Source organism: Sarcophilus harrisii, chromosome 1 (genome assembly GCF_902635505.1).
Source record: "Sarcophilus harrisii chromosome 1, mSarHar1.11, whole genome shotgun sequence".
Lineage (NCBI taxonomy): Eukaryota > Metazoa > Chordata > Mammalia > Dasyuromorphia > Dasyuridae > Sarcophilus > Sarcophilus harrisii.
Genome location: NC_045426.1, coordinates 674,928,542 through 674,947,596, shown reverse-complemented (window position 1 = coordinate 674,947,596; position 19,055 = coordinate 674,928,542). Strand labels below are relative to the sequence as shown.

Here is a 19,055-nt window from a genome sequence, read left to right as displayed (position 1 = left end):
CTTCCAAATAATCTCCAAGTTTTGACAGTCTGAAGTCCAAGGCAAATTGGAGTCAGTCTTGACCAGGCACAGTGATAACCAATATAAGCTCAGTGGCCATCCCCATAGGTTACAATATTTGTGCCCTTTTTGCAAGACTGTTTTTATTGTGCTTTGTTATAAGAGAGAAATATGACAAAGCCAGTTATGGGATTTGAGATTCAAAAAATCTCAGAATAAGAAACCATCTGAGTTAATTTGTATCTGACTAACAGTTCCCTGCAGAACACCCCCAACTAGGGACATTTTCTTAAAGTAATGGATTATTCACTGCCTACCAAGGCAACCCACTCCTAATTTGGGTAGCTCTTATTATTAGAAAGTATTGGGAAAGCTGGATGCTACAGGGGTTAGAGCACCAAACCTAGAATTCAAATCTGGCCTCAAACATGTGACACTTAATCGCTATGTGATCTTGTGTGAGTCACTTAACTCTGATTGTCTCAGAAAAAAAAGTCTCTGAAATCTCCACCCATTGATCCTACTTCTGCTCTCAATGACTGTACTTGAGTACAGTTATCTTGAGCTTCCAAAGTAAAAAAAATTTCAGAATCTCAGCATTGAAAGGAACTTGAGAGTTAACTTGTAGCCTAGGTACATCTGCAAGAAGAGAGCTCTGGGATAATAAGGATGGATTGAAAGAACTGCTAAACATTTTCATCAAGTGACCCATCTCTGTCTCGTCTCACTCAGCAGGGATCTGCAGTGAGAACATGAGAATCACCAAATTTCAGGGTTGGAAGGGTCCTCAGGCCATCCAGATGAATTTGAGGATGACCAAGAATCTTCTCTCCAGCATCCCTAGCAAGTGGTCATTCAGCAGTGCTTAAAGACTGAAGATGAAGGGGAACTCACTGTCCCTACAGTAGCCTATTCCCTTTTATTCAGAAGTTTTTTCTCCATATCAATCCTAAATTCACTTCTCTTCTATGACAAAAGGGTCTTTTCTTAATCAGGTAAAGTATCTCTGATCTTTTGCTATTTCAACACAATCTAAGAATTCTGAAGACTTGGTTATGTAAATGCAGAAAGATTTATTTTTACCCAGTTTCTTGTGAACAAAGGATAAAGTACCCTTTCAGAAACAGCACCAAGCCTTTGGGATATGCAGATGGCCCAGGAGAATTATACATGCAATCCCTTTACTTTTGCCCTCCATAGAAGGGAAGGGAATTATGGGTGATGTGGTAGAGTAGAGACAGTTTTCGATTTGGAGTCAGAGGAACTGTCTGATTTGTTGTTTATTCCATGTGTTGTTAAATAAGTCACTGAATTTCAGTTTCTTCATCTGTAAAATCAAGTGAATCAACAAGATTATCAATCTTAGAGTCCCTTCTAACTCCACATCTGTGATTCTATGATCTTAAATGTCTTCTATCTCTAAATCTGTGTCCTTTGAATTAATTTTTAGGAACATCATTGTTCATTTTTTTTGGAAGTCCTCAGATGGGCCTTTCTATATCAAGTTCACTTCCTCCTTTCAAAGATCATATTAGAAATACAGTATCTATTTATCCCTATCCCTCAAGCAGAGATGAAACTTAGAACTTTTGTACCTGAGACAAGTACCCAAGCCACCAGCTCCTCAGTGGACAGGAAAGACAGAGACTACCCTTCCAGGGGAATGCCAGAGACCTGGGAACTCTGGTGCCCATGGCTGGAAACACCTAGGTACCATAAGACTGTTGGTGGGGAGATGTCTATCCCACTAGGATTTGGGCAAAGTAGTTTTTTGGTCTAAGTTTGCAGGTTCTTCCTTCATACAACGGGAATCGGGCCATCTGGTACCTCCCTGTTTTATTTCAGAATCATAGTAACTATGTGCCAGTAGTTCTTGTTTCTTCACACTAGAAATCCAAGGAGATTACTGGGTGGGTGGAGCTAGCTTCTTTGTAGCCAAAAATTTGGGGGGAGGGAAAAGAAAAAGTGGTTGAAATCACTCCCCACAATTCCCCCTCCTCAAAATACCACAGTAGAGCTATAAGGAACCTTAGGGCAAAGGCTAGCCATAGCGCCATTTTAAGCTCATCACTATTCCCCTTGGTAAGAAAGTTTGAGAAGCTGGAGATGGCAAATGCTTTAAAGGAAAAAATAGTTCAAAGGATGGGGGAAGCAGAGACAAATTCACGAAGGGATGGTTCTTCAGCAGGGACTCGGGATTCTGACTGACTCTCTTTCCTGCCTCATTCCACCTGAAGTTCCTTTTTCTCCAAAATTCTTCTATCAGAGTGAACAATGTTGGTAAGTAGTCCCTTAGTCATAGACCCGGGGAAGGGTTCCCCCTCTATGGAGTAACTTAGGTTTTGTCCTTGCACCTTAGGGCAATTAGAAAATACAGTGAATAGAATACTGAAAATCAAGCAGACCTGAAGTTAAATCCCATCTTATACTTTTGCTGGCTGGGTAACCCTAGGCAAGTCACTTAATCACTCTCTTCCTCAGTTTCCTCATCTATAAAATAAGTATAATAATAGCATCAATCTCCCAGGTTGTTGTGTGGACAAAATGAGATAAGACAAAACACTTTAGAAACCTTAAAGCTCTATGTAAATGCTAATCATCATCATCATCATTATTATTACCACAGAGCTTTTTTCTTCATGACCCATAAGGCAGAAAGAGTATTCATTCTAGATTCAAAGAACCATGGTCCAAATCCTATCCCTGATGCTTACTTCCTGGGTGACTCCAGGCAAGTAATTTATCCTCTGGTCTTCAATTTCTTCATCTATAAAATGAGGGAATTGTTCTTTAGGGTCTTTGAGCTCATATCCAGCTCTATGAACCTATGATCCATTAAGCTAATCTGACTGCCCAACTCCATGGCTCTGGGATACAGAAGATATGAAAAGCTGGGAAGGACACAAATTTTAGATGCCCAACAAGGGACGGACCTCAAGCCAGATCTAAGTTGTGATCTCCTTTCTGTGTTTTGAGTGGTTAGTTCTTAGAACATCAAGGAGCCTGACTGGTTGAATCTTAACCATAGTTGTGCCTCTATCTCCGACTCAGGTTTTGCCAAATAGTTGTAATCTCAGCACTCTATCCTTCTGGAATAAGGAGAAGCTGGAGCCTAGGGTCTGAGTGATCACTGGCAGTTCTTTTCACAGGTACAGATTGTAATTCCTTTCTGACTTGCTGCAGATGATCTTCACAATATTCTGGAGCCAACAGAAGTTATCGATCCTATGATAAGCTTCTTGGGACCCAATCAAGTCCCTCCTCAGACAATGGACTGGTACAATCCATCATGGGACCCACACCTCAAAGCCTGCAAAGTTCTGAATGAGCTGCCAGAGATACTCCTCAACTGGCTATGCCTTTGAGACTCTGAGGTCACTTCTGTACTTTGAATAGGTTTCAGAGACGAGTCTGGTAGAGAATCATCCATTTACTTAAGTGAAAACTGGAGTTATTTTAGTCTACCTAAAGAGGTCTCAATTTAAGTGATCATATCTAAGTACTAATAGTCTCCCAAGGGCAATGTTCCCAGTTATCAGTGTGGCTTACTGTTTGGTGCAGGAGAAGGGGGAGGGAAAACTATTGGGATAATGGAGAATAGCTCACATCATCTTACTTGGGAGTCTAGAAGTTGGGGAGACTGAGGAGATGCATGGTGAGTGAAACTAGAATGTAGATCCCAAATCTTGGGCTTGACTAATAGGAATGTGGCATAATGGACATGGCACTGGACATGGAGTTGGAAAGACTGGGTTCAAATACTTCCCTGGACACTTATTAGCTGTGTGATTGTGCACTCTTCACTTTATCTCTCTGGACTTCAGTTTACTCGTCTAGAAAATGACAGGATTGGAGCCATGATCCCTGTTGTTCCTTCCAATCTTAAATCTATAATCTTATGAATTTGTGGAAAGAGAAATAAAACAATGAAAGCAATTCCAATGGGATGGCCTTCTTTTCTTCTCATTCTCAGGAAATCAAAGGTTCTGCCCAATTGGGGAATTGATATTTTTTTTTAACTTTCCATAGGAAATCAATAGCAAGAAAATCAATTGTAGGGCAGCTAGGGGGTGCAGAGGATAGAGCACCAGCCCTGAAATCAGGAAGATCTGGGTTTAAATTTGATCTCACACATTTAATGCTTCCTAGCTATGTGACCCTGGGCAAGTCACTTAACTTGCTTCAGCCCCCTAAAAAATCAATTGTGATATCAATAGAGAAGGGGATGGTAAAGGTTAATCATTTCAAGAAACATTAACAGAGTCATCCTGTAGGGGGCTTGAAGACAGGAGAAATCTAGTTTGAATGAATGATTTTTTAAAAAGTATTTATTAAACACTTAATATGTGCTAAGCGTTGTGCTAAATACCAGGGATAAAAGCAGAAAAGTCCTTTAGTCTTTGCTCTCAAGGAGCTCGCATTCTTATGTTTGAATCCAAGACTTTCTAGCTATGTGATTGTAGGTGAGTCATTTAAGCTCTTTAGACCCAAGTGTCATGTTTTACTTCACTCATACTTCATTCCAGACACCTTTCCTTTCTTTCTCTATTCAGAAAACCTCCTTCTTGATATCTACCTGTTTTCCAATGCATCTACATGTGTTGTGTTCTTCCATTACAATGTAAGCACCTTGAGCGCAAGAATATCTTGTTTATATTTGTATTCCTATATTTAGCTCACTGCTTTATATATTTTAAGTGCTTACTAAATGTTCTATCTCCATCTATTTAATAATCTATATCTTTCTATCTAATAATCTATCAATCTGTTTAATAATATATCACCATCAACCTCTTTATCTGTCTAATTATCCATTAGTCTTTTCAACTATCTCTCTAATGATCTATGTCTATCTAAAAATCTACTGATCTCGAACAATCTATATGTGTCTATCCATCCATCTACTAGCCAGCTAGCTAGCTGTCGGTCCTATCTATTTAGTAATTATCTATGCCAGTCTATCTGTCTAATTATTCATCTGTTTGTCTACCTAATAATCAGAAAGTCTACTTAAATAGCTATCTATCAAAAGAGAATTAATCAATAATTTATCAATAATTCACTATGTGTCAGGAACTATACTAGACTCTGAGGTTGTAAAGATAGACATGAAAAAAGCCTTACCCTTAAGAAGCTTAGATTCTGCCAGAAAACACAACATATACATCTATACATATCTAAAATAAGTTCATTCAAAATATACACAAAATTAGTACAAATATATTTTGAGAGGGAAGCACTAGCAGCTGGATAGGATCAGAATGTACAGCAATGGGGAACAGAAAGTGTGATCCACGAGTGCCCCAAAGTACTGGTATATCCTAGGGCAAGAATTGCCACTGACCTTTTCCCTTTCCCCTATGGTGATTGAAAACTTGGAAGTAGCCTGTCCAATGAGAATGTGAGTGAATTGACTGTCTTGGAATTGTGAGGGAGGGAGATCCTTTGGGGGAAAGTTCAATGGCAACGCTTAGGTATCCTGGAAGAACCAGCTAACTCTCCATTCATGATTACACTGTAGGTACAGACCTTGTTATCTTATTGTGAAAGGCACATGAAATAATGTGTTCAGATCTACAGATCTACAGCTTACAGAGATTTTAGGAACCATCTAATTCAATTCTCTGTGTTTACATATGAGAAAACTGAGTTTATATATGAGGTAAGGGCAACAACTTGCCTATGGTAAAAGCAGTAAGCAGCAGGGCTAGCTTGAACTCAAATTCTCTCACAGCACCTTCAAACACCATGCAAATGAAATAATATTTGTGAAGCACTTAATACAGCACTTGGTATATAGTAGGCATTTAATAAATGTTTATCTTCTTCCTTCTTCTTCCCACATAAATGTTAGTTATTAATATGGCAGTTGAAGCTCTGTAGCTATTTTTTTCTGCCATAGCAATTTAGGATTCCTAAATCCTGATTTCCAGCCAGGAAAAAAAAAAGACCAAAAAAAATTGGACCTTGGAAGGCACACTTGGGGGAAGGATGAAGGCAAAGATTGATAAAATGCATATGGAACTGCTCCATGTCCTTGGTTAAGCAATTTAGAGAATGAAATTCCCTTAGGGGAATGGAAAACTTTCCAATCAAGTTGACTACTGATCCCAAGTCAAATAAATTGAAAATCTTTTCAGAGATTAACTTGCTTCTCCTCACAAGAAACTGACAAGGAAACTCCTTGGGGAATCAGACATATTTATCTTATCTATAAGCAAAACAGTTTCTAAAGGATGGCCAGCAAGATGACTGTGCCCAATAGATGTTCTATAAGTGCCTAGGGATGGATTGGTGACGACAATCAAAAGCCTTCCCTATTTGAGTAGTCCTGATCTAATCCCCTATCTCTATCTGATCGTCAGACATTATTTTCTCTCTCTGATGGATGGATTGCTCTTAGCATTTAGAATTGTAAGGGGCCTGAGAGCTTCCTCATTTTACAGAAGGGGAAATGGTTTCAGAGAGGCTGTGTCTCACTCAAGGTTGTACAAGTAAGAAGAAGTAAAGCCAGTTTTCAATACCAGGTCTTCCAATGCAGAAAGTAGCAACTACAGATTTTGGCCCTCTTTGTGTCCAGATCAAACTCTGAGGTCATTTTAGGTCATACACTATTAGCCCAAACAAGATGAGCCTTCACCTTTCCCTAGTCCTTTTCTACTGCTCCTTTCTCTTCTGTCTCCAATTCTTTTCCCTCTTCCTCTTGTGTCTTGGGATCCCATAAACTCTGAGATTTCGTGACTCTGTTTCTGCTTGGATGCCTAGAACCAAAGAATAATCATTAATGGTTCCAAGTCATCTTGGAAGAAGACCTCTACAAGAATACATACTATGGCTTTGGAATACAATAATGAGTTGGTTAAAAACAGAGATATCATGTTCATCAAATTTATAGATGACACAAAGCTGGAAGGAATGTGTCATAGACAGGATAAGAATCCCAAAAGATCTCCACAGGCTAGAAGCAGGACCAAACAGAATAAGATGTAATTGAATAGAATTAAAATTAAAGGCTTGCCTTTAGATTGAAAAGAAAATGCCTTCCCATTTGCAAAATGGTGAAAGCATGGCAAAATAGTGAGTTATCTGAAAAAAATCTAGGAATTCCTTGATGTGGATTTATAGCGAGGTATGGAAGCCCCCAGACTGATGAGATGTTAGGCTGTATTTAGAGACATAGTTTCAGAACTAGGGATATGACAGTAAAATAGTATTCTTTCCTAGCCACACTACCTTTGGAACATTATGCTTCATTTTGAACACTAAATTTTAGGGGCAGTATTGATCAATTGGAGAATGACAACCAGAGCAATGAAGGCACCAAGTTTATGACTTAAGAAGATCATTTGGAGGAATATTTAGCCTGGAGAAGACTCATGGGTAGCATGATAACTGCCTTCCAAAATGTGAGGAGTTGTCATGTGAAAGAAGGATTAGATTTGTTCAGCTTGGCCCCTGAGGGAAGAACTAGGAACAAAGAGTAGAAGTTGCTAAAAGGCACATTTAGACTTGATGTCAGGAAAATTTTCCAAGCCCCAAAATAGAATGGGTTGCTTTGGGAGGGAGGGAGTTTCAGCATCGTTGAGTCCTTTAAGGAAAAGCTGGATGGCCACATGAGAAGGATGCCCCAATGGGGATTCTTCTTCAGGTACCAGTAAGATTTCATAGCTTCTAAAGTGCTTTCCAACGCTGAGACTCAGTGATTCTGAGGTTTGGTGGTTTTTGCATTAAATCAAATACACTCTTCATTTGGAAAGAAGTTGTTAAATTGGACCAATTGCCTTCACAAGTTGCTGGCAAGCCAGTTGGCTTTTGGCTCCCTGCCTTGGCTGGCTTGGGGTTCTTTCCTTCCAGCTAAAACATCAGGGACAGCCTCACCCCTTGTACCTTCCATTGCCCTCCACTAGGACTTCCTAGTAAGACTCTGATACTGACCAGTTGAATGACCTTAGCCAAGTCATTTCTCCTTATTAGAGTTTTGGCTTTTTTTATATGTAAAACAAGGCATTGAATTAGAAAAAAAATTTGATTGTCCAACATAGGTCTGCCAGCCAGATGCAGCACAGCCTGCCTGATTTCAGGATACAGTTTGAGATTTTTAGTAAAAATATCATTGCATATGTGTGGATGGGGACCATAGGTTATTAAATAGCCTGTCCAACTGTAACTTGTGTTATATATAGATGATTTTTCTTAAGTGTAATCCTGGAGAACTCACAATTGTGTTTTTAAAATACCACATAAATACATACACATATGTTTTTTGATTCACTATTGAACAATTTGTCTGTTGTCCAGTGATGATATGTTCTATGGCTCAGTTATCCTCAATAAACTCAATTATGATCACAAATGATGAGGCCTCTTCTAGTCTAATCTCTTCATTTTAGAGAAGAAATAGAAGCTCAGAAGGTTGGAGGACTTCCTCAAGGTCAGTTGGGGTTCAAACTCAAGTTAACTTCAACTCTAGTGCCACATTAAACCATTCTAATATTCACTCGATCTAACTCTCAGAATTGCTGTGAAAAAGCTTTTTGTTAATTTTTCAGTGTTGTAGAAATTCATCAGTAAGCATTTATTAAATGCTTAATAAATGTTAGGAATTGTGCTAAATGCTGAGGATACAAAGAAAAATCAAATTTCAAAGTTTGTTGAGCATGTGGACTTGGCCAGGAGTAAGGTTCATGGTCCTAGTGAATGTCAGGGCAAGGGAAAAGGAATTAGACTAGGTTTGCCCCACAGTCTAGTTTGGGAATCAGTAAAAATGTAGTAGAGACATGCGAAATATCTAATGCAATAATCTATGGAATGTCTTAAGAACAGGGACTTTTTTTTTGCTTCAGTTTGTATTCTCAGCTCTTAGCACAATACTGGTGCATAGTAGGTACTCAATAAATAATTGCTGACTTGCTGATGGTCTGGAAATTGATATCCTCATCTTGTCTTTATTCCACAGATGTAGCCTATTTATCCTAGTCTATATTTACCCAAAAACACATTGAACATGCAACCTGCAAAGTTTTCCTTGCCCATGCATACAAAGGTAGCATAAGATAGAGAGGTAATACTAATAATATTTAGTATTTACATAGTACTTCAGGTTTGCAAAGCATCTTACAAAGTTGTGATCCTCCCAATAACTCTGTGAAACAGATGTTATTATTGTGAGGTGACTGAATTTGCAGACAGCTATATTTAGACTTGCTGTCAATCAAAGACTTCTTAACAAGGAGAGCTATTTCCAAATAGAAAGGGCTACATTGTGGATTAACCTTCATTAGAGCTCTTAAAATAAGTTGGATGATCCTATTCTGGGTGTGTTATGCCAGGCATTCTTTTTCCAATGTGAGTTGGGTAAGTTGGTTGCTAAAGTCCCTCAACTTGGAGATTTTGTGAGTTGAACTTGGATAGGTCACTCTATCTCTTGGACAAAGTTGATGACGTTGCAAATTGAGAGACCCTTTTCTGCTATTGTCTTCAAAAAAAAATCAAATTTATGATTTATTCATAAAATTTATAAAACACTTTACTCACAATAGTCTCCAAAGGAATATGTGCTCAGAATTACTATTCTTATTTTTACAAATGAGGAATCTGAGAGTTAGAAAGGTGAAGTGAGATAGCACAGTGAAAAATAGAGAAATTAGGACTCAATCCTAGATATTCCTGACTTTGACTCCATTGTTTTTTCACTATATCAGTCTTCCTAGATCAAAATGCTCTTCTCTAGTCAAAACTCCCCCATGTATGTTTTCTCTCCTTATTGGACTGTAAGTTCCTTGAAGGAATGGGTTATTTTCTTTTTTACCAGGAACATAGTAAGTACTAAACAACTGCTTTTCATTGATTTACTATTTAATTATTCATAATTCATTCATATCACACTGTGCACCATCAAATGAAGGAAAACGTCTCTCACATTTCTTTCTGGACACCAACTTCCTCCAGGGAAGGTTTCTGACAGAGAAGAAACTAACAAGAAAAATCAGCAGAGGATAGTATTTCTTTTCTGCCTTTTTAGGTCTAAAATTTGGCCCATTTAGAGTCCTAAGGTTGTGATACCTTCCTTACTGATTCCAAAGTGGTGTAGCCCTATGAATTTGGTAGCCCTACCTCCTCTATGAAGTCTTCCTTCACTAAGAAGTTACCAAGGATCTCTCCTTTCTCTGACCTTAGTTAACAGTTACCACGTGAACCACATGAAATTGTAAGCCTCTGTGTAATGCTTTCTCTGTATTAACCTCACCTGCCCAGCTATGGTGTGGGTGCCTTGAGGGTAGCTTTAAGGGATTATGATGACTCTTTAAGAGACTGTAGTGAAGCCCAAAGAGATTGTAATTTGCCCAGAGTCCCCACAGCTAGTGATTGTTTGAAGAAGGATTCACAAACCTAGGTGAATCTGATTCCAAGGTTTTGGATTCCAAAACTTAGGTTTTCTGATTCCAAATCTTCTTTTTCTACTTTGATTTTCTTCCATTTATTCCATTTATATAAATGCAAGTTTTCTTCACGTTTTTAATTTCTTTAAATACATATGCCAATGGGACCTCTGGGTTAAGGGATATATATTTTAATAGTTTTTAGGCATTCCAAATTATTTTCTAGAATTACTGGACCAATTCACAGTTCCACTAATAGGGTAATAATATGCTTGTCTTCCTATAGCCCCCTAACATTATTTTCATCTTTTGACATCTTTGCTAATTTTCAAGGTATCGGGGAACTCTACGACTAATATATAGTTTTCTTATCATTAATTATATGGAGCAATCTTTACTATGATTTTTAATAGTTTGTAATTCTTTTGAGGATTTTTAAAAATCTTTTAGCCAACTATTCATTAGAGGAATGGCTCTTGGTCTTATATATTTGTCTTAATTTTGGAAATGTATTTTTAACAGAATTTTATCACAAGCATTCCATGGATTTTGCAGATACCACTACTGGGAACTAGTTTGTCACTATTCCAATGCCATTGACACTTCCTCCATGGTCTCCTCCGTTCTTGCCTCCAGCCCAGCTATCCATGCCCAACTTAAATTCATAATGTATTCTGATCTTACCATTGATAAGGAGTCTCTAGGCAGAGCTACTTTCCAGTTATTTGCTGACTAAGGTCCAAAGACAGCAGGAAACTTCTGTTCTCTGAGCACTGAATAGAAGGTATTTGGTTGCAAGAGGTGTTGCTTTTATAGAATCATTAGTGGTTTGTGTACTTACTATCATGGTGATCTCATATACCATAATGGTACTAAGGGCTAATCTATCTATAGGGACAAATTTGTGGATGAGGGCTTCATTCTAAAGTTCACTAGCACTCATGTTTTATCTACGACACAGACTGTTATCAGCTATATGTGTGTGTGTATTTGTATATACACATATGTGTATACATACACATATATGTATACACTCACGTGCGTTTGTGTGACTAGGTGGCTAGTTCAAAAGAGATGTGAACTTTGGAGAAACCATGGAATATTTTGATTGCAGAATGACAAGATCAGGAAAAAGAAGATCACCGTTCTTGTCTGTGGTTAATTATCATTAAGTTTTGTTTCTCAAAGTGTGGGTCTTAACCACCAAATCATTCCCCTGTAGCTAGGGAGAGAATTCTCCCAACACTCCAGTTTGATCTCAAACCCTATAATCCTTGTGCTCTCATTTAATGCAATCTCTTTGGACTTCATTTCCCCTTTTTTTCCACATGTCAGGCTAGAAGTTAGAGTTAAGATTAGCATTATGAAATTAACAAAAATAAAAGATAATCAATGAACAAATTCCTTAATCAACAGTTCTCCTTTTTACTCTAGTTGCATTGATTTTTTTTTCATGCAAAAGCTCTTCAATTTCATATAATATGGATGATCTATTTTATCTTTGGATTTCTCTTCTTTCCTTTGTTTCACAGAAATTTCCTCCAGACAGACATGGCTATGAAAGATGGTACTGTCCATTTTCTTCCATTTTTAATGATGTGAATGTTTATATTTAGATCATTTGGTCTTTTGGGATTCAGAGGAGGTGAGGGTGCAATTGTTGCAGCATTTTGGAGATTTTTTGGACCACATCCAAAAAGATCCCCATCCTAAGGGGGATAAACCAGAGAATATGTGACTCTAAAGAAGGGTCTTGAGAGTAAGGAACTCTACCTGTTTGTTTCCTTAATATTTTTCACTGGGTAACCTTTCAAACAATGACCTGAATTCTTACAGTTTCTTAGGAGAAGCTCTCCATGCTTAATAAAGAGAGAAGATGGGGCTACTTTCTCACTCTTTCACAAAGCCAATGGTTTCTTCCTATTAGAAATATAGAGCCAAGTGCCTAGGTTTTCCTGTCATTAGACACTTTGGGTCCTTCTCACCTTGAAGGATGAGGAAGGGAAGCCCTTAGCAGCCGAGCGCCAGTTATCATGATGTTATACAAGCCCAGCATGTTGCCAATGTTTTTATATAATCCTCTAGTTCTCCCCATAAAACAGCCCATAACACCCTGGCAAATAGATTTCAATGGAGCCGCATGCTCTTACAGGCATACACTGTTCTGCGGTGATGAGTCACATTGATGAAATAGCCAAGATTAAGCTCCAACTCAACTTTTCCGTTTCTACTATCCTCTTCCTCCCCCACCTTAGAGGAATAGAAAAGGACAGAAGAAACACAAGCCTCATTACGAAATCACTTCAGAAGGAAAATCAGGAGTTGTGTATATGATGAGAAAGAGCTTATGAAATAAGGATGATGCCCTATGCTCTCTCAAAGAGAATTTTGGAAGACCACATAAAGATTTAAACAGCCCAGCATGCAGGTATGGGGGGGGGAATATTTCATAGATCTGAGTGAAAATTCTGTTCTAAGACTTCTGGGGAAATGAGCCCACCAAGGATTTCTGCCCTGGCTTAACTGGACATGCCACGGGTTCTTGCCCAGCCTTAACCAGACCCACAGCAAGGGTTCTTAATAATTTTTGTGTGCATCACAGATCCCTTTGGCAGTCTAGCAAACCTTATGGCCACAGTTTCAGAATAATGATTTTAAATACATAAAGCAAAATATGTAAGGCTATGAAGGAAACTATTTTGAAATGTAGCTATCAGAATTTTTAAAAATTAAGTTCATGGACCTCTGCGCTAAGGTTCTGGGTTCCTGCCCTTACCCGAACCACTAAGATTTCTGGCTTCTGACTTCATGAGGCTCACTAAAAATTATGGCCCCTTCCCTACCCAAATCCCCTAAGGGTTCCAGTCCTGTTATGAATGGTTCCATTAAAGGTTCCATTAACCATACCCGTCAACAGTTCTTACCTTGCTATAACTAGACCTCCCATAAATTCCCATACAAACTTCACCCAGAGTTACTGCCCTGGCCAAATTGGACCCACTGAAGGTTTTTTTTTTTTTTTTTTTTGCAGAGGTTTAGTGATACCCAATAAAGGTTTCTGCATAGGTCAAATAAAATATTTCAAGACTACTGCCTTAACTTAACTAGCCACAATATGGGTTTTTGTCTTTTCTAAATGTATATGATATGAGTTAGCCATGGTCTTACTAATTCAGGAGTTCTTAATCCTGACGGATCTATAAATAAATTTCTTAGGATATGTGTATTTTAAAGAAATTTTGAGAACTGTTTCATTAGAATTAATTTTTAAATATTTTATGCAGCTAAAATATTCTGAATAGGGGTACATAGACTTCACCAGCTTGTCAAAGGGGTTCATGACATAAAGAAGGTTAAAAATTCCTGCCTTAAGAGGTCCTGCCCTCTATTACAGAAGGAAATACAATATAGAGATGGCATAATAGGAAAAGTGCTTTATTTATGGTCAGAGAACAAAGATTCAAATTCTGGTTTCTCCATAGACTGTGTGACCTTGAGGAAACAATTTCATCTCTTGGGTCTTTGTTTCCTGATCTGTAAAAGGACTAGATGGCCTCTGAGTTCCCTTCCAACTGGAAGAGTAGGATCCTCTATTTCCTGGACTCCAGCAGAGAAAGTATCATGGCAAGCTCCAGATTAGGAGTCTCTGCCTCCCCAGGGGGAGCTCCCAGACAGCTCCCTCCTACATTGCTCTGTTGATGTTACTGCATGGGGGAAACTTGCAGGTAGGAGACAGCCCTTTTCAATTTTTTCGGAGCTGTCACTACAGAAAACTGCTAATAGTGTATGCACACACACACACACACACACACACACACACACACACAAACTTTCCTCCTTCCCTGGTGCTTCAGTACCTCACAGAACCAGCAGTCTAGCCCACCTCCAGCCCCAAAACCATCCCCAGGGCCCCTTTCTCTTCTTGCAGCACAAAGTGGGGGAAGTGCAGATTTCCATCATATGGCCTTACTTGAGTGTGAATTACAGTGACACTAATACAGATTTATCTTCCAGACTGATCCTCCGCTAACCAATCGATGGAAGAAAGTTCAATGTCATTTTAAAGCTGAGTTTATAATGGATGTTTCAAGGGCCCTGAAGCTTAAAGTCACCAGTGCCAAAGTAGCCTCATCTGGAGGCCTGCCTGCAGGTAATAATGTGCCAATCACCCACCTCGAATCTTTGGCTTTGAGTTTTCTCTCCTCGGAGCCTGTTGTCCCATTCTTCCAGAATTTTTTATTGAAGGTTTTCCCGATAAGGCTCACAATGAGGACAGTTTGCAGAGAAGTGAGAAATGGGATTATGGGGGTGGGAATGGGCGAAAGCAGTACATTCATTTTGGGGAAAATGAAAGGGAGTTGGAGGGCCAGTTCTAAACCTGGAAACCCCCGAAAGCAATGGATGTCTCGCATACCACAATTATGTCTGCGTATCTCTCCATTCTTTTTTTTTTTTTTTTTGTTTCGGGCCCCCTCTTTCCACTTCCCGACTTTATCATTTCTTTGAAAGGGAGGCAAAGGGAGAGGGTAACTCGTCTCTCTAGGCTTTCACCTTATAAAGTGCTGAGCAGAAAGGAGCATCTTTCTTCTCCAGATATCGTCCTTCCCTGCTATGAAGAGTCCATGGGAACCATCTCAAAAGTTCTCCCAAGATGCCAATTTGAACTAAGCCCCGTTTCAATATTTATCGAGCAAATCAATGAAGAATTCGCATTTCAAGCAGAGACCTAAAAAGCACAGAAGCCACTTTCTTCCGTTCGGCTCATCTCAGAGATCGATTCTTTTTCTAGGAAGAGCTAAAAAGGCTCAGGCAAGTCTGGTGTCCTTTTCCCTCAACTACAGATCCGATCCCACCTATGCCAGGGAGCTGTCCCTGGTGCTTCTCCCCCTCACGCAACACAGGCGGGACAGTGCACCCGCGCCCCCTCGGGGTGGAGGTGCTCTCTCCCTGCGCCCTTCCCGGACTCCCAGCCCCCTCCCCGGTTCCTCCCCGCCGCCGGCCTGGTCCCGCGCGCCGCTCACCATTGAGCTGGTTGTAGACCACCTCCTCCAGGTGGTCGAGCCGTTGCAGGATGGCCTCCCGGTCCAGGATCACCCCGGCCCTGGCGTGCCGGCTGCGCACCCGGCGGTCGGCGCTACGCACGATCTGCACCAGCTCCTGGGAGCGGTCCTGCAGCCGGCAGTAGACGGAGAAGAGGATGATACCCACGAACACCAGGATGTTCACCGTCAGCAAAGTTTTGATCTTCCTGGCCACCGCCATGAACGCGGCTGGGGCGGGGGCTGCTTCACCCGCGGGGCATCCCCGCCTGGCCGCCGGCCGCCGCGGGTTCTGCGCGGCCAGCCACCGCGGGCACCATGGGCTGGCGCCGGAGCCCGCGCTGCGCCCGCTGTGCCCGCTGTCGGCGGCCGGACCCTGGACGGGGAGGGGCGGGGCAGGGAAGGGCGGAGTGCCGAGCTCGGGGAGGGCAGCCGGTGGGAGCTGTCCCCTTCAGCACCACTCTACGTTCCTCCCGCTGGCCCAGTCACACCTGCGGCCCCGGCCACCGCCTCTGGCCCACGGCCCGGGGGCTGCGCAGCTACAGCCGCCCGCCCGCCGAGCCGCTGCTGCCCAGCCCCGAGCTCAGGGCGCAGGGCGCAGCACGGAGTGCAGCCGGCATCCTCCGGAGGGGCTCAGCCTAGCCCCAGGGAGACGAGGACGTGCGGAGCTGAGGCTTTGGGAGCGGGGCGGGCTGGGCGCGGGGACACTAGGGTGCTGCGGGAGCCTCCGGGGCTGGGCTGGCCAGAGCCAGGTTCAGAGGCGAAGGGACTGAGGAGGAAGACTAGCGAGGGCGAGGCGGCGGGCTGGCGGGCTCCGCGCGCTCGCAGCCTCTGCCGGCTCCAGCCCGCCCCACAGCCACAGCGCCGGTGCGGAGTGACGCGGCAGCCTAGGAACTCATCAGCATGCATACAGCGGAGCCCACTTTGCTTCAGCCTCCTCCCAGTCACCGCCCCTCCCCGCCCCTCCTTTGCCCGCCCCGGCCCTGCCCGCGGGGTTCCCGGGGGCTCCCGGGATGCTGGGACGGGCGCTGCGGGACTGAGCAGGCCTGGGCGGGGGCAAGGCCATCTCCAACCTAGTGCAAAGAGTTCATAACGCTCTGCCGCCCGTGGAAGGTGCGGGCTAGACACGCTCAACTGGGCTTTTGAAACCAAAGACATCTAAGGACATTGGAAATAGCCTCCCCGGCAGCCCCTAGTCCTGCCTGTCCTGCCTCCAGCACCGAGAGAGCACCTTTCATCCTCTGCGAGCTCCAGGTGAGGGGCACATCTGGCCTTTCCTGAGTCTGAAGGAACAAAAGGGAAGCAATAAGACAAGACTGTTCCAGGGCCTTTCTCAGTCCTGACACTGTAGTCCCCTTTGCCCCCCTCCTCTACAGCGTGGTAGCAGCCATATCCGTGGGGGGTATAAGCAATTCTCAAAGGAGAGAGTCGGTGGGGAAAACCTTTGTACTCACTTATGTAGGCACGTAGCTCCTGCCCCGCGCCCAACCCCCTTTCCCATCTTTCATTTTGGCTACCATTTGCCTGGGAGTTCTTTGAATAACCCGGAAAAATACCCCTTCAGGTGGTATTTAGGGCAGGACATCTCTGTGTGGCCTTGTTCTGGGGAGAGGAGAAGGACCAAGATGGGTCTAGTAGAGACCTGTCCCCTGAACTAAATTCAACCAGAATCAGAAGCACTATATTTGAACAGCAAAAACCAAAGTTGTCCATATTTAGTGCAAAATAGAGGACCTGGGATCTAGGTTTCCCTTCTCTGCCTCAAGAAGGAAATGGAAGAGCTTTGGTTAAGAGAAATATGTTGTTCCCTGTTTCTCCTCCTCTCCCTAAGAATATGGAGGAATGAATTTATTAGGAAGACTCCTTAATTGTTTACTCCCAGTAACAAGTTGGAACCCTTTAGTTGACTGAAACATTAGGGTGGTGGGTCCACCAGTGTTTCAATCCCATTGATGCTGTCCCTGTTGACAAATTGTGTTTCCTGATACTCTCCTCAGGAAATAGCCATTTACTTAAAAAAATACACTGACTCCTCAAATTTATCTTGTTAGATGTGCTTAAATAATTCAGCCTTTTGTTGTAATATCCACTGATGTAGGCACAGCCAGCTGAAGAAGCAGCTTTCCATTGTTATAATCTGTACTCAGGGGATCAATGCATACACAGAAATCCTATTTAAACTCTAGGTTAAAGAACAAAAATACTACCTGTCTTATGTAAGACTTTTATTAGAAATGATGCTATTTGGAGGTATTAGCAAGTATGTGTATCAAAGTTTTGTGGGTTTAGGATAGTAATTATTAGTATTTATGTAGCATTATGTAACTTGCAAACTTAAACTTCAGAACAATCCTGGAAGCTAAGTGATACCAGTATTCCCATTTTATTGAGCAAGGACTTGAGGCTGATAGATATTGAGTTACATAGCTAACGAGTCTAAGTAACAAAATTTGAATTCTCGTCTTCTGACTGGTGTCCAGCTCACAAACCAGTTGACTAGGGTAATAATTTGTGAAGTGAATTCCAAGATTGTAATCTACTGAATGGGAAAGTATTGGTTAAACCTATCTTCTTCCTAAGCAATGGAATCTCTATAGGCAGGGTGAGAGATTTAATTATATTATCACTTACTGGCAGATACAACCAACCAATGAAGGTAGGATGTATTTGTCTTGAACAAACAAATGGCTGGAGTTGACAATAGAAATTTGGACATTAACCTCTATTGGATCTTCAGCTTTAAGACAAATACATGCAAGTCTGTCAAATATCTCTCTTTGCTGAACCTTGTTTTGTTTTGTTTTTTTTTTCCCGTGACTGTTCTGGTATCCTAATTATACAAGAATTCTACAGCATGAACAGGAACTTTCCTGCTCTTTTCAACTCCTAGCACCCTCTTTCTTTTGAAATGACTCTGTATAACTTTGCATATGATTTGCTTTTATTCATCTGCTTACATGTTGTTTGAGAGTTATCATAGCTCAGGAAACAGGAGCTTGCTTCAGAGCCAGAAGGTCAGAATTCAAATCCTGAATCTGACTCTGTCTATGTAATTCTGAGCAAATCATATAATGTCTCAGTGTTTTTGGCAATTTCTCTAAGAATGTAAGTTGGAGAAATGGTGCCAATCTGAAGTGGTAGAGTAAATTTCATCACTAGGAAAGTGGCAGTGAAATTTTAGATCTGTTCATATCATATTCCTTCATTTCAAAATAAATTCCCAGTACCTAGTATGTGAATAAACTATGGCTGGTCCATGGGTTACTTTTTATTATTTGTTTTAGGGAGCAGGACATGATTTCATCAGTATAGGGGACTCTTGGGCACTGGCATGTAATGATCACTTAATATATGCTTGTTGACTTCCTGAAATTCATAAGTTAAGTGACTTTTCCATGGCCACACAGCCAATACTTGTCAGGGACAAGATTTGAACCCAGGACTTTCTGATTTCAAGCTGTTTCTCTGTCCATAACTCTATCCTGCCTCTCATCTTGCTACTTCACTTTGAATTAAATTAAATTAATAAGATCATTCAGTGCTTTGGTCTCTACTGGACATATAGCTTCATAATATTGTGCCTCTTACATCTTAATATATGAGTTTTTTCCCTGTCACTTTCCAACCAGCTCACATA

The 19,055-nt window shown here is 41.4% G+C and overlaps 1 protein-coding gene across 1 annotated transcript in view; it reads right to left on the bottom strand.

Annotated features, from left to right (window-relative positions):
- The window catches only part of GALNT9 (polypeptide N-acetylgalactosaminyltransferase 9), a 286,077-nt gene extending 269,766 nt beyond the window's left edge, over positions 1 to 16,311 (bottom strand). Inside the window, exon 1 of the mRNA XM_031948368.1 lies at positions 15,401 to 16,311. Coding sequence (XP_031804228.1) covers positions 15,401 to 15,641 — 241 coding nt within the window. The 5' untranslated portion in view covers positions 15,642 to 16,311. The remainder of the gene's footprint in view (positions 1 to 15,400) is intronic.
- Positions 16,312 to 19,055: the final 2,744 nt, after the last annotated feature.